This window comes from Narcine bancroftii, chromosome 2, assembly GCF_036971445.1.
Source record: "Narcine bancroftii isolate sNarBan1 chromosome 2, sNarBan1.hap1, whole genome shotgun sequence".
Taxonomy (NCBI): Eukaryota; Metazoa; Chordata; class Chondrichthyes; order Torpediniformes; family Narcinidae; genus Narcine; species Narcine bancroftii.
The window spans coordinates 85,386,665-85,402,992 of NC_091470.1; the positions used below are offsets into that span (position 1 = coordinate 85,386,665).

The 16,328-nt window shown below is 46.8% G+C and overlaps 1 protein-coding gene across 2 annotated transcripts in view; it reads right to left on the reverse strand.

Moving 5' to 3' along the window:
- Positions 1-14,117, reverse strand: part of LOC138753853 (stAR-related lipid transfer protein 9-like) — a 299,188-nt gene extending 285,071 nt beyond the window's left edge. For both annotated transcript variants that reach the window (XM_069917341.1, XM_069917340.1), the window contains exon 1: positions 13,953-14,117. In XM_069917341.1, the coding sequence (XP_069773442.1) occupies positions 13,953-13,999 (47 nt within the window). In that variant the 5' untranslated portion in view covers positions 14,000-14,117. The remainder of the gene's footprint in view (positions 1-13,952) is intronic.
- Positions 14,118-16,328: the final 2,211 nt, after the last annotated feature.

Genomic DNA, 16,328 nt, shown 5'->3' on the forward strand with positions numbered 1-16,328 from the left:
TCCCCAATTTACGATAGTCCGACTTACAAATGTTCAGTTACAATGGTTTGAACCCAAATTTTAGATTTTGAGTTCCAATGTGTCCCCATGCTTGCAATATGTGGCACGCTACTCTTGCGCGATTTTGGGCCATGGCAGATTTCACGAGAGTAGCATGCCACATACTCTCTCGCAATGTTGACTCAACCAGACTCGCAGTCTCTGTATTCAACATGTTGTATTGTATTCAACATTTAATTATAAAAAAAATTGTAGGTGCAGTATTCTTTTTCAAGTTATGATTTTTTTCAACTTTATATGGGAGTGCCAGAATGGAACCCCCATCAGAAGTCAGGGACTACCTGTAATGTCATGTCTCACAATGTTAGTTTGGTCTCACTGATAGACATGATGCTCACCAAGATAGACTCACAGCCACATAAAATCAATTTTCCCCCATTCAAATTACACCCTTCGTCTTCTGCTGAATATTCTCATTTTTACCCCGTCTTCAGGTGTACAGATTTTCCAGGCCTATTTTATCAGCCTTCTTGAATATTCATGTTATCCTTGATTTCCAACAATATATTTTTTTTTAATGTTATTGAAATCGGGGATGTAGAGTTTATGAAATTCATCCACATTATTTTTAAATACCTGCCATTGTTTATTTTGTCAAATTATTGAGTGTATTCTGCCACCCTATCCCAGCCAATTTCCACCTCATGTCATTGCTGACCCTTGTTTTCTGGTCCCAGGTCTCTGAAAGGATAAAGTAAAAGAACCATGGTCTTCAAGGGTCGTGGAAAATCTAGTTAAGAAGCTTACAAGAGGTTTAAGATAGGAATGATAGAGCTCAAGAGAATTACAAGATTGTGAGGAAAGAGCTTAAGGACTTAGGAAAGGGCCATGAAAAGGCCTTGATGAGCAGGATTAAAGAAAACCCCAAAGCATTCAACAAGTCTGTGAAGAACAAGAGGATGAGGCATGAGAGGGTAGGACTAGTAAGGGATGATAATGGAAACGCGTGCATAGAGTCACAAGGTAATAGAGGCTCTAAATGAATACTTTGCTTCAGTATTCACCAGATAAAAGGGCCTTGACAATTGTGAGGATCACTTAAAGTGTGGTGAAACATGAGCATATTGACATTAAGGAAGAGGAGGTGTTGGAGCTTTTGAAAAGCATGAAGTTGGATAAATCACATTAGGGTCAAGGTTAAGACAAGATTTACCCAGGCTGCTGTGGGAAGTGAGGCAGAAGATTGCAATAATCTTCACATCGTCAATGGGGACAGAAATACTGGAGGGTTGCAAAAGTTGTTCCCCTTTTCAATAAAGGGAGTAGAAATAACCCAGGAAATTATAGACCAGCGAGTCTTTCTTCAGTGTTGGGTGGGTTGTTGGAGAAGATTGTGAAAGGCATCATTTAGAAAAACACAGAGGCCGACACAGAAGACACTGTTCGAACACAGCAATCGAACAGGCAGCATGAGGCGCAAGCTGTCTGTTCCCAAAGGCCGCTGCAAAACAGGCTCAGCCAGCCAATCGCCAGATCACAAAAGGGCCAATGGGCACCCGGGACAGCACAAACTACACCCATTAATGACACTGCAGCAAAATGGGCCAATCACCGACAGCGGGTCATGAGGACACCAATCAGAGGTTGAAGGAACACTAGCCAGGCCCATCAGAGACATGGCAGCCAGGGTCAGCCTGACTGTATAAGAGAGAGCAGCCAGCTTATTAAATCAGTATCAATTGCACTCCTTGTTGTGCGTGTCCCATTTCCGGAGCTATAACCTCAAGACACATCACAATCTGATTAGAGATAGTCAGTATGGCTTTGTCAGGGGAAGGTTGTGTCTAACTGATTTATTTGAGGATGTAACCAAGCACATTGATGAAGGCAGAGCATGGGTGGTGTACAGTACAACTCCAATAATACGAAATGGTCGGGGACCAGGCTCCTTTCGGAGAAAGTTTTTTCAGAGAACTGGTCATTTTTTATAAAAAGCCCCAGTAGCAACAGTAAATCACTTGTAACAGTGTTTAAACAACAAACAATTAAGCATTAAAATAATGTTTAATTCTCACCAAAAAAAAAATGCTGGCCACTGCCGATCACCGACACTTCCCACTGAGGCCCTGCTTGTGCCAGGAACACGACGTTCCTGCTGCCGCCGCCGGGAACCCAATGTTCCCGGTCAGTTTGGCTCCGAAAAATTTTGGATAAATGAGGATTTCAGAGAATCTGATTTTGGATTATTGGAGTTGTACCAATATAGATTTCAGTAAGACATCTGATAAGGTTCCCAATGCAAGGCTCATTGAGAAAGTAAGGCGGCATAGAATACAGGGAGGCCTTGCTTTGTGGGTACAGGCTTGCCCATAGAAGGCAGAGGGTGATTGGAAATGGTCAGTATTCTGGATGGCGTCTGGAACACCTCTGTAATTTTTATAAATGACATGGATGAGGAAGTGGAAGCATGCATTAGTAGGTTTGCAGATTACACAAAGGTTGGTGGTGTTGGATAGACTGGAGGCTTGACAAAGGTTACAGAGGGATATTGATAGGAACCAGAGCTGGTTTAAGACATGGCAATTGGAGTTTAACCCCAAAAGGTGTGAAGTGGATCATTTCAGGAGGTCAAATTTGAAGGCAGAAATAATGTTAATGGGAGGTATTTAAGTAGTGTGGAAGAACTGAGATTTCTTGGAGCCCGTGTCGATAGAACTGTCAAAGCTGCTGTACAGGTTGATAGCATTGAAAACGTGTATGATGTGTTGGCCTTCATTAATTGTGGATCGAGCTCAAGAGTCATGAGGTAATGTTGCATCTGTACCAGACTTTAGTTGGACCCCTCTTGCATTATTGTGTTCAGTTTTGGTCACCTCAGTACAGGAAGGATGTGGATGCTGGTAGAGAGGGTGAAGAGGAAATTTACAAGCTTGCTGCCTGGATTGGAGAATGTGCCTTAAAGGTTGAGTGAACTTGGTCTTTTCTCCTTGGAGCAATGAAGAGTGACCCAATTGCAGTGTACAGGATAAAGAAAGGAGTTGATTATATGGATGGTCAGAGGCTTTTTTTCCCCTGTGCTGAAATGGCTTATACAAGGGAGCATAATTTCAAAGAATTTTGGAGTAAGTATGGGGGATGCAAGAGGTACGTTTTTCAGAGAGTTATGGCTTCATGGAATGCACTGCTGGCAATGGTGGTGGAGGCAGGTACAAAAGGATCTTTTAAGAGACTTAAAGAGGTACATAGAACTGATAATAATGGAAGATTATGCTGTAGGGAAATTCTAGACTGTTAGAGTAGGTTATCACTATGGGCCAAAGGCCCTGCACTGTGCTGTAGATTTCTAAGTTCTATTATGTACTGGTATGTGTGTGCACAGTTGTCCAGAGAAGCACTGTTTCGTCTGGTTGTACATTTATAGTCAGATGATAATGATTTGGAAAGAGTTGAGGGAAATGTGAAAACAAAATGAGTCAGTGTAAATGTGTGCATAATGTCAGCACAGATTCAGTGGGTCAAAGAGCCTGTTTACAAGCAAATGACTCTCTCAGAGGGGCAAGGCCCAAAGATGTTTAGGCCATTGGTGGTCTTGACAAAGATTCCACACGCACCATGAATATCGGTTTGTTGCAGGAACTCTTGAAATCTTTCCACCCACCATCCATCCACAAGGATGGGGGCATAAAAGAGATTGCACCAACACAATCTGCTGGACAAACTAAGCAGGTTGAACAGCATCAGTGGAAGGAACAAAAATGGTCAACATTTTGAGTGAGGTATTTTGTTGGACCTCATGCCATGGATCTGACATTCCCATAACCACAAAAATTCCCTCGACTCCATTTTTTTATGTTCACTGTTAACCAACTTCTGGATATCTTGGTGATACTTTCATATCACACCAAGGCTTGGTGTGGGAGGGGGAGCAGAAGAGAGTTTGCAGGTGAAGAATCCATAAGTCCCAAAGGAAAGAAAAACCTAGAAATATATCAAAAAGAGTTAGCAAAATATTAACCAGGGCTGTTGGAAGATAGCAACAGTAAGAGGGTGATAAAGAAAAATGAGACGACCAGCAAAAACACCAAAGAATCAGCTCCGACTCCAAGGATCCTCGTGACAAGGAAAATGGTGACAAGGACCTGCTGCAGTGGTTGACCTGAGAAGAGAGATGCAGCCTACTTCACAGGAACATTGTAGTCAAGAGAAGGCCAGTCTGTGGAGGGAAAGCAACGCTACCCCGGATTGGCAAACATTTGCAAGTCCTGTGGAGCGACCCGGAGTGCAGGAAGGGTTGAGTGGCCCCCTCCCTCGGAGAGAGCGCCAGGTTGGGTGCTCTGGCATTAAGCATGACTGATGTGTGGCGCTCGGTGGGAGCAGTGGCAAGCGCGACTGAGCAGCTGGGAAGTGAGTCGAGTGGGAGGGCGGCAGGCTCAAGGCAATCCAGGGTAGGGCGACATGGCAAGTAGCAGCAACAAGAACAGTGACAACAGCAAGTGCAACAGCAATAGAGGCTGCAGCAGACAAAACTGAGCATGAGTGGATCGACACAAGGCCAGGATGCCTAGAAAGGACATTGAGGCAAGGCAAAGGGAGAAGAAGGGTTCAGAGCTCTCTGCATAATTTGTTGGAAGCCATGGGACTTATGGAGGATGGACTGTCCCAGGCAGTTGACAGGACAGCTGAAGAAATGGCTAGGAAATTTGACAAAATGCAAGATGCCCTCTCTAGCTTAACAGGGAGAATGGCAGAAGTAGAAGATAGAGTGGGGAGAGAATAAGCAGGATGGAAAATGAATTGGATGTGTTAGTGAGGGAGTGGGAACATGTCTGGGATGAATTATATGCCCTGGAAAATTATTCTCGTAGAAATAACATGATACAAAAATAGTGGAGATGATGGAGGGCATCAAGGGAAAGAATCTTTTTTTTCCCCAAAATGTTGGGCAGAGACATATTGGAAGAGAAGGTGGAGGTGGAGAGGGCACACCTCTTCCAAATCCGGGCCTCGGGCAGAAACCCTATTCAGTCCTGGTGAAGTTTCTGTGTGACCAAGACAGGAAAAAACTTTGAGGGGTGCCAGTTGGCGAGAGAAGGGGGGGGGGTGGGGGAAAGGGAGGGGGAGCCAAAAGAGTTGGAGGATAGAAAGTATTTTTCTACCTAGATATTAGTGCAGCGCTTTTAAAAGAATTTGAACCAAAGACTGGTGAAACAAAAGGGATAGGAGTGGCACCCAGCCACTCTGAAAGTGGTACTGCCAGGTTTTATTTTGGGGGGGAAGGGAGGAGGTTGCAGACCTGGGAAAGGCACAGCAATTTGCCAAGGAACTGCCAGCACTCAGAGAAAAAATAATAAAAATGGGGATTAATGCATATCAATGTAAATAACTATGGCAAAATGTAAACTATGTTGATGTAAATATATTTAAACATTGCATTTATGAAAATGAATTGGAATCAAGGGAACGGATCTGGGAGGACTCAGAGTGAGGATGGAAGGGGAAGATGAAAGGGAGAGATGTAGACTACACAGACCGAATGATAGAGGGAAATGGCATTGGCAAGGGAGATGCAATCGCCAGTGGGGGATAAGGGTTAGGAGACGGGAACAGGGTAAAGTGGATGTAGTTTTTGTCTAAAAAAAAAAGTTTTTTGGGGGATTTGTTGTGGAACCAACGGGCTGGACCAAAAGGTCAAGGATAAAAAAAAACTGGATGGATATTGGACCAGGGAGTGAGAAAGGCATGGGCACCAGGGTGGCACAACCAATAGTTAAATCACAGGGGCAATGATCAAATGTATAAAATACCTTAGTTTTAACATAAATGGATTAAATGGATAAGTGCAGAAGAAGCATCTTGGCACACACAAGAAAATTGGGAGTGAATATAGCTTTCCTTCAGAAAACACATTTAATAGGACATGAACATCAAAAAATGAAGAGATTGGGTGGGCCAGGTAATAGTATCTTCCTTTAGTTCTAAGGGAAGTGGGGGGGGTGGCAATTTTGGTCAGAAAAATCGTTCTGGGGAGGGTCACGAACATAGTAGGAAGGTTTGTGATTGTGCATTGTCAGATATATTCAGAATCCTGGACCTGATTGAACAAATATACCCCTAAATTGGATGACGAGAAATTTATACAAGATATTTTTTAGAAATTGGCAGAGGGAAGAGAAAACATTTTGGTTGGGGCAGGGGGTGGGGGGAGAGAAAGAATTTCAATTTTTGTTTGGATAAGTCATCGAGAAGGGTAACTAAGGTCAAGGCAAATAAAACTACCCCTACCTGAATTTAATAGCTGCATGGAGGCAATAGAATCCAAGGAAAATAAATTATTCCTTTTATTTGAAACAGCACGACTCCTGCACTAGGATAGATTTATTCTTGGTGTCAGTTCAAATAGAGGGTAGGATCATGGAAACCAAATACAGGTACACAATTCTTTATCCGGAACCCTTGGGGGACAGTGTGTCCCAAATTTTGGATTTTTCCAGATTTCGGAAAGCCAGATTTAAACCCACCCGAATTGTGCTGCCGTATCCACCCCCACCCCATTCCACTCGAGCTGCCGGTCTCCCCCCCCCCTTACGCCCGTCCGACTCGCGCAGCCGGTCTCCCACCCCCACGCCCGCCCGACTCGCGCTGCCGGTCTCCCACCCCCACGCCCGCCCGACTCGCGCTGCCGGTCCCACCCCCACGCCCGCCCGACTCGCGCTGCCGGTCCCACCCCCACGCCCGCCCGACTCGCGCTGCCGGTCCCACCCCCACGCCCGGCCGACTCGCGCTGCCGGTCCCACCCCCACGCCCGGCCGACTCGCGCTGCCGGTCCCACCCCCACGCCCGGCCGACTCGCGCTGCCGGTCCCACCCCCACGCCCGGCCGACTCGCGCTGCCGGTCCCACCCCCACGCCCGGCCGACTCGCGCTGCCGGTCCCTCGCCCACCCGACTCGCGCTGCCGGTCCCTCGCCCACCCGACTCGCGCTGCCGGTCCCTCGCCCACCCGACTCGCGCTGCCGGTCCCTCGCCCACCCGACTCGCGCTGCCGGTCCCTCGCCCACCCGACTCGCGCTGCCGGTCCCTCGCCCACCCGACTCGCGCTGCCGGTCCCTCGCCCACCCGACTCGCGCTGCCGGTCCCTCGCCCACCCGACTCGCGCTGCCGGTCCCTCGCCCACCCGACTCGCGCTGCCGGTCCCTCGCCCACCCGACTCGCGCTGCCGGTCCCTCGCCCACCCGACTCGCGCTGCCGGTCCCTCGCCCACCCGACTCGCGCTGCCGGTCCCTCGCCCACCCGACTCGCGCTGCCGGTCCCTCGCCCACCCGACTCGCGCTGCCGGTCCCTCGCCCACCCGACTCGCGCTGCCGGTCCCTCGCCCACCCGACTCGCGCTGCCGGTCCCTCGCCCACCCGACTCGCGCTGCCGGTCCCTCGCCCACCCGACTCGCGCTGCCGGTCCCTCGCCCACCCGACTCGCGCTGCCGGTCCCTCGCCCACCCGACTCGCGCTGCCGGTCCCTCGCCCACCCGACTCGCGCTGCCGGTCCCTCGCTGTCGCCTGCCCGACTTGTGCTGCCGTCTCTCTCCCCACTTGCCAGATTTTGGAGCTTTCCGAATTTTAGATGTCCAGATAAAGGATCGTGTACCTGTATATGACAAGACTTTTATCGGACCATTCCACCCGACATTGAAAATTGCAATGCTGGAGTTCTGTAGCTTTATTAGAACACAGATTTGTTCTTGAGGCCAACTGCAACTCAAATTCCTTCTTTAGGACACTCTTAAGGCATACTTGAAAGGTCAAATAATTGGTTATACAAAAGCAGTTAAAAAGAGAATATTTAAGGGAGGTAGAGGAATTAGAACAGGAGATTGCCAACTTAGAAAAAGATGTTCAAAATTCAGGCTCAGAAGGAAAATATCAGGCTCTGACAAATAAAAAATGTAGATAAAATACACTCCAAACATATACGATGGAGAACACCATATTAAGATAGAGGCAGAAATGTTAGGAGCTGGAGGAAACGAGCCCATAAATTAATCTCCTGGCAGCTGAGGGCAGAGAAGGCCTCAAGAACGATTAATGTGGTTAAGACAGGATCTCATATAAGCCGAAGGAGATGAATTAAACCTGAAGACAATTTTATGAAAAATTGTACGTCAGAATCCTTGAAGAAGCCTGAGAAAATAGATAATTAGTTATTGGAAGTATAGAAAAGAAAGAAGAAAATAGTTTCCTGGATTGCTCAAAGGATTGGTTCACACACTGGGATCCCACAGTATTTGTATGGTCATTTTAGGAAAGAACATTAGCACAGGTCTCAAGAGGCTGGACGTACATTTTTAAATCATCCAAATTCCTGAGCTATAAAAGTGGAGCAAAAGTAACGATCTGAACATTACAGGTTCATGTGTTCCTTTTGAAGAACAAATGACAGTGTGTCATTTATTTTAACATGGGAATACCATACACATCCTCTATCACATAGACAATATAGCAAGGCTTTGGCTCAAAGGCAAGGAGATCCAAGATAATTATTAAAAAAAGGCTCAAATGCTCAAAGCTACCACAGATACATGTAGTACTAATTCACACAAACATCTATTAATTAACTTTTTTTGCTCAAAAGAGGATGGGGGAGAATGGGGGGGCGGTGGTGTGATGAAGGCAGCAGAGGAATTCAAACAATGGTGAATGATTCTCTGCTGTCACTCACCTCTCGCCCCATTATCAATGACAAACATATCTACTGGAACTCAAAACAGTACAAGGTTTATTATTTATTTTCGGTGACCCCCCCACCCCCCCCCCCCCCAGACATTAGGGTAATGCTTCAGCAATACTTATACAACTCTAGATCCCAAATGCCATAGAAATCAACTTGTTCATACAACAGATACAGCTTTATATTTAGAATTGTTTTGCACCTGAAACAGACAAGGCATGTCACAAGCAAGCCTGAGTAATAAGCCCAAAACTACTTCACTTGCCAAAATACAGAAGACTACTGATTCACACTGCAAATCTAATTTAAGTTCAATTGTCAGGAGGATGGGGCTGTGCCCTGATGCACACACAGAAGTCAACATATAGACAGCTGAGACAACTGTTACAAACCACACATAATGAGCAGCAATCCACCCCAACTATGCGCAGGGGTACTAGTGTATCTGTGTGTGAGATATACCCAACCCAAACCATTGAAGTCCAGGTCTAAATCTAGAAAGTTTCTTCAAAGTTCAGTCTTTCAAATTCAGTGTTGAAACGAAGGCCTTTGAAATTTGAAGTCCAGAATTAATGATGAACCGGAGTTGTGGCTGCTAACAGACTCACGAATTCTCCTTGCGTTGCTATAGCCATAGCACTCCTGGCCCTTTTGTAGGCGAGACTCGAACTGGGCAGTCTCCATGAAGCTTCCAAGGCCCTGGCACCAGCCTCTCCAAGTGACCTTCACCGTTGGTCACAATCAAAATGAAGCACTTTGCTTCCCAAAAGCCCCTCCTGCCACAGGTCAATCCACCGAAAAGGCCCAGTTATTCACACTGAATTCCACAAAAATGGCTGCCCACAAGAGCTGCTTCATAAATCTGTTCAGCAGTCAGAATGGTTCTCCCTTGCAGAATCACAATGTCTTTGCAAATGTATCGAATTCTGGAACAGACTGTGACAAACCTTCCTTTAGTCCTTCCAATGTACTGAATTGTCACTGGGCTGTGATTGTGCTTGTGTGAAATGTTAACTGTGACCATTCAGTTTTTCCTGTCTATACTATCCCTTAGTGATAATCCCACTTTACTAAAACGGGAGTTTGTAATACAACAGTAATTTTAATACTATCACAGGCTAAGATGCTCAACGGTCAATTCACATCTCACCTTTCAGACAATAAAATGCCTTAAAGGGACTTTACAGATTTTGACACCAAACCAAAAGATTTAGTTGGGTGGTTGACCAAAACCTGGATGAATCTTAGGGAAGCAAAAGGTTTTGTTTGGGACTTTATCAAGTTTAAACTGTGGCAAGATGAAGGCACAGCTATCAAATGTGACAAAAAAGTAGGGGATGAAGAAGAAGAGTGCAGATTTTTCACACGAGATTACTCAAGAAAGGCATCTTGGAAACAACACCTTTGAAATCAAGGCACTGGAAGAGCAGGAGCCAGGTGAGGTCAGCAAGAACAGTGATGATCTGTAAATAGACACCACAAGCTTCATATGAACTTCAACTCAAGAGGCTGACAATGAGATTTTTCAACAGTCATATTCAATGATTTTTGTTTTTGCCACCATCTGAGAACTCACAGTTGCAGAAGATTGGAGTGGGAATGTATTTGATTTTAATTTATATAAAAATTCTGCGCAGAGTACTTCAGAAAGTTATTAACCACACAAAATTGCAGTGGCTCTGCAAGTCGAGCATGTGGGTTGATGGGCTAATTGACTGCTGTTAATTGCCCTGGTATGTGGAAGAGTTGTAGAATCTGGACAGAGTCGATGAGAATGTTGGAAGAATTTTTTAAAATGGGATTAATGTCAGATTAGTGGAAATGGGCAGTTGATATCAAACTCAGTGGATCATTGTATATTTCTCTTTGGAAAAAAAATAGATAAGAATTTAACAAATACATCTCAAATAAATTCTCAAATATATCTCATTACTGAACAGGGTAAATGACAGAAAACAAATCAGATTTGTAAAACATGAGATGAAGCATTCAAAATACAGGTGTGTCCAATACAAGTTGCATTTATCTTATTCTCTATTATTCACATAGCACCAAAGACAATATGCCACAAGGCAAAGAAGGTACGATCATAGCTAAGCCTAAAAATCACCTGAGAAGACAAAAGAGATAGAAGAATATTTTTGCACTCAGTTTAGCTAACAAAAATAAGGAATCCAGTTTCCTTACAAATGCAACAAGTCGTCAGTTAAAATGCCATCTTTACAATCTAGACTTTCAGGTAAGAGTACTCATCCTTCTGTTTGCAGTAATTCTCAACTGCAATACCCACCGACTCACAGTTTAATCAAGAACTGAATGGTGGCAGATTTGAACTTGAAACCGAGGGAACTACAAGTCAGCACACAAATATAAAATACGGCAAGTTGCCAAATGCATTTTGACAAAACTCACATTATGTGCAAAATCATATTGTAAATTTGTTAAATGCAGCTTGATTGTTTTTTTATTTGCACAAATTTAAACCAATAATTACAAAATTCTCAATAGTTATTTCTTTTTCCGTGGCTGACCAAAGGCAGAGGAAAATGCATGAAGTTTTTCCACCAAGAATATTCTACCACAATACAATATATAAAACAGTAATGTTTAGCCAACAGTCTATGATCAATAAGCTAATCAAAATCTTTGTCAGAAATTTATCTTCTTTCTCTACATAGTATGACAGATACAACCCATGGTTTTAAGACTGAATCAGTCCCAACTAGTGTCCTGCTTATCTCTAAAATATGCCTCACTCGATGGAAAAATGGTGAATGACATTATTTCATTATTAATGCATCACATGATATTAACTCATGTGGATGCAGTTTCCTTTAATATTTTGAAAGGCACCACACAACTATGACTTCGTTGTTTAGATTCAAATTAATGATATAAACAAGGATTGGGAAAGCAAATGCTGCCAGGAACACGAAATGGCTGTCCCCAATTAAGTGCACTTGGAATTATGTTTTAAGCACTCCATTGCAAAGGCAGCCAACTTCCATGAGCTAACTGCTGCAATAATACAGGCCAGATATGTAGTTGCAACCAAATTTGGATATGCACTTTAAGCAAAAAGTCAGCTATTGCTAACAGTTACTGACATCCTGACCTCTATTCTATTCCCATCCAACAGCGAAATAGTGAAGATCCAGGAGCACAAATATCAGATAAAACAAAATATGATTAAATTACAAGGATCAGCACAGAGGGAAGGATGATTCTAAACAAGAAGTGGTGAATTCTGTACCAACATGAAAAGACAAATCAACAACCACAATCTCTGCTGGACAACATTTTGGAATGCTTCCCCATTTTATACTCAGAAGTGGTTTCCCCCACACTGTAAAACAGCTCTCAAACCCCATGAGCAAACTATACTTACAGCCTCATTTCATTGTTCATTATTAATTGATCCAACCCTCATATCAATTCTGCTTCTTTTTGACCATACTGCCAAGTGCTTTGTTCACCTTCCCCTTATGCCCCCCTGCTGCATCCTCCCCTCTCCCAAACTCTCACTCCCCTCAAGGTCCTGCCATACCTGCTTCTCTCACAAATGCTCCCATTCCTTCTCTATCTTCAACCCTATCCCCTACATGCCTGACTGCCTTTCATCCTGTAACTTCAACCCCTCAAACATCCATCATGCAACCCCACACTCTTCCATCCTTCAAATGACCCCTCCCCATCCCTCTTTGTTCCTTACACATCTTTCTTAATCCACCCTCTCCATCCACACCACCATCCACCCTGCACTGCCACCATTCTCCTCATTTTCCTACATTCCTTCAACATACCCTCCCCCTCACTTGGTCTTTTTCACCATCCTTCTCATGCCCCTCTCACCTCCTCCTCACCCTGTCAATTCCTCTCCCCCTCCCTCCCCCTCCTCCCCATTCCCTCCACACCCCCCTCCCCTTCCCCCCCCCCTCCCCCTCCCCCCTCCCCCTCCCCATTCCTCCACACCCCTCCCCTTCCCCCCCCTCCCTCCCCCTCCCCCCTCCCCCTCCCCATTCCCTCCACACCCCTCCCCTTCCCCCCTCCCCCCCTCCCCCCCTCCCCCTCCCCCTCCACACCCCTCCCCCCTTCCCCCCTCCCTCCCCCTCCCCCCCTCCCCCCTCCCTCCCCCTCCCTCCTCCCCCCCCCTCCTCCCCCCCCCTTCCCCCCCCCTCCTCCCCCCCTTCCCCCCCCTCCTCCCCCCCCTCCTCCCCCCCCTTCCCCCCCCTCCTCCCCCCCCCTCCCCCCCCTTCCCCCCCCCTCCTCCCCCCCCTCCTCCCCCTTCCCCCTCCCTCCCCCTTCCCCCCTCCCTCCCCCTTCCCCCCTCCCTCCCCCTTCCCCCCTCCCCTCCCCCCTTCCCCCCTCCCTCCCCCCCTCCCTCCCCTCCTCCCCCCTCTCCTTCCCCCTCCCTCCTCCCCTCTCCTCCCCCCTCCCTCCTCCCCTCTCCTCCCCCCTCCCTCCTCCCCTCTCCCTCCTCCCCTCTCCTCCTCCTCCCCCCTTTCCCTCCACACCCCCCCTTTCCCTCCACACCCCCCCTTTCCCTCCACACCCCCCCTTTCCCTCCACACCCCCCCTTTCCCTCCACACCCCCCCTTTCCCTCCACACCCCCCCTTTCCCTCCACACCCCCCCTTTCCCTCCACACCCCCCCTTTCCCTCCACACCCCCCCTTTCCCTCCACACCCCCCCTTTCCCTCCACACCCCCCCTTTCCCTCCACACCCCCCCTTTCCCTCCACACCCCCCCTTTCCCTCCACACCCCCCCTTTCCCTCCACACCCCCCCTTTCCCTCCACACCCCCCCTTTCCCTCCACACCCCCCCTTTCCCTCCACACCCCCCCTTTCCCTCCACACCCCCCCTTTCCCTCCACACCCCCCCTTTCCCTCCACACCCCCCCTTTCCCTCCACACCCCCCCTTTCCCTCCACACCCCCCCTTTCCCTCCACACCCCCCCTTTCCCTCCACACCCCCCCTTTCCCTCCACACCCCCCCTTTCCCTCCACACCCCCCCTTTCCCTCCACACCCCCCCTTTCCCTCCACACCCCCCCTTTCCCTCCACACCCCCCCTTTCCCTCCACACCCCCCCTTTCCCTCCACACCCCCCCTTTCCCTCCACACCCCCCCTTTCCCTCCACACCCCCCCTTTCCCTCCACACCCCCCCCCCCTTTCCTTCTTTCCGTTCGCTCCCTCTTCCCATCCCTCCCTCTTCCCATCCCTCCCTCCCTCACCTCTTGCTGAGGGGCCGGACCCTCACGGCCACTTTCACATTCGCCATGGCTGAGGACACGCGGAGTTCCTTCAACCCGCTCGCCTTGGTGTCATCGTCCGTGACGGGCGCTGTCACGGCGCCGAGACCCAGTCCACGGCTCAAAGCGCCTACAGTTTGCCTCTCCTTCGCTCTATTCGGTCCGCAACGCGCGAGGCGGGGTGCGAGCTGTCAATCAGGGACTGGGCGGTGTTTCGATCAGGAAACGTGTGATTGGCTGCTGAGGCGAAGGGGCGTGCTCGTCGTCCACGCTGCATGGGGCTTCTTGTCAGTCCGTGGAGCATCTCAGTTGCAGCGCCTGGCATCTGCCACAAACCTTGCTTTGTTTTCCTATCTCGCCCAAGCACTTCTGATCCCAGTTGTGGGATTATGATTGTGCTGGAATGGGATTGTACCTGGAGAGGCTTCCAGATGACACATTCATTGGGAATAGACGTGTTATGCTCGTAAGTACTGGTAGACCACAGGTATTGATGCCTGTGGGTTGTGTCGTACACTTGGGTATGAGTGCAGTGGGTATGGTTGTTGTTTGCAGATGACCTGAAAATTTGGTGGTATTATTGACAGTGAGAGTCTTAGGTTGTAGGAAATACTGATGTGTCGGTTAAATGGGGCAGAGCAACAACAGGCGGAATTTAATCTTGATCAAGGTGATGCATTTTGATAGGATTAATAAAAGTAGAAAATACGCAGTGAATGATATGGCCCTCGGTGATATTGAGAAACAAAGGGGCTTTTGCATACAAGATCCCTGAGGTAGTACATAAGACGATGAAGAAAGTGTACGTTCTCTGGCCCATGCAATCTCGGATGGAAGTGCAACTTTATAAAATATTAATTCAGTCACAGCTGGAGTATTACGTGTTGTTCTGGTTGTTACACCATAGGAAACGTGAATATAAACTGAAGGAAGTACAGAGATTTACCACGATGTTGGCTGGACCCCAGTGTCAGTTTGCCAAATTTTCCTATGACAGGAACACCTCAAATTCTGAAGCAGAATCCCAGCAGGAAAATGATAAGAGCATTAAATGCTCTTTTTGAAAAGACACATGGGTGGAGAACGCCACCATATTTGTTGTGTTTGCAATCTATCCAGAATAAACTCATCAGATCTCACATTGTAGACCAGTGGTGCTCAACCTTTTCCTTTCCACTCACATGCCACTTTAAGTAATCCTGATACCATAAATGCTCTGTAATTAGTAAGGGATTACTTAAGGTGGGATGTGAGTGAGAGGGGAAGGTTGAGAACTACTGCTCTAGACCCAATTGTTACTGAAATATTTTGCTTGAGAAAAATTTGTTATTGGCCCATTTCCTTTGGAGTTATGAAACCATGCACATTAAGAGTCAATTAGGTATGATTAAAACAGTAGTTTTCAAACTTTTTCTTTCCACCCACATCCCACTTTAACCAATCCCTTACTAATCACAGAGCACCTATGGCATAGGGAATACGTTAAGTGGTATGTGAGTGGAAAGAAAAAGGTGGAGAAACACTGCTGTAGGCACACTAGACACATGAGAGACACTTCAGCACTGCAGTGCTGCACGTTTGCAGGCACCATCTTTCAGTGAATTATTAAACTCAGGTCAGAGTTAAAACAAAACATTCATCATGCCATTGTCAAAGGATGACTTGCTCAATAACTATCCCTCAACAACACAGAAACAGATGATCATTTTATCTCATGTGCCCTTTGCATTTCCTGTATGACCCAAATTATGCACTTGAAACTCAATTTGTTGTGGACATTTGTTAATGCACGTAATTTTTTCTTCAGATTACAGCATTTGCAGACTTGTGTGTCTTCCTTGCACACAAAAGCTTTGGTTGTAAAATGAGCAATAGGAATGGAATATTTCCAATTTGCATTCACTATTTATCTGAATCAGATTTCAGATTTATCATCAGAGTACATACATGACATCTCAAACAACCCAGAGATTATTTTTCCTGCATCTACTACCACATATTGAGAGTACAAAAAAAACTGTACACAACATATACATGTGAACAAATAAAGAACTGTAAACAGATAACAAATGTAAACAAACTATGTGCAATACAGAGAGAATTTAAAAAATCAATAAAGTGCACAAGTAAGAGTCCTTAAATGAGTTCCTGATTGAGCTTATTGTTGAGGAGTCTGATGGTGAAGGGGTATGAGTCTTGTGACACCTATACCTGCTGGGTGGTATGGATCCTTGATGGTTGCTACTGCTCTCTGATGGCAGCGTTCCCTGAAGATGTTCTTGATGATGGGGAGAGTTTTGCTTGTGATGTCCTGGGCTGTGCCCACTATCTTTTGGAGGGCTTTTTGCTTAGGGGTAT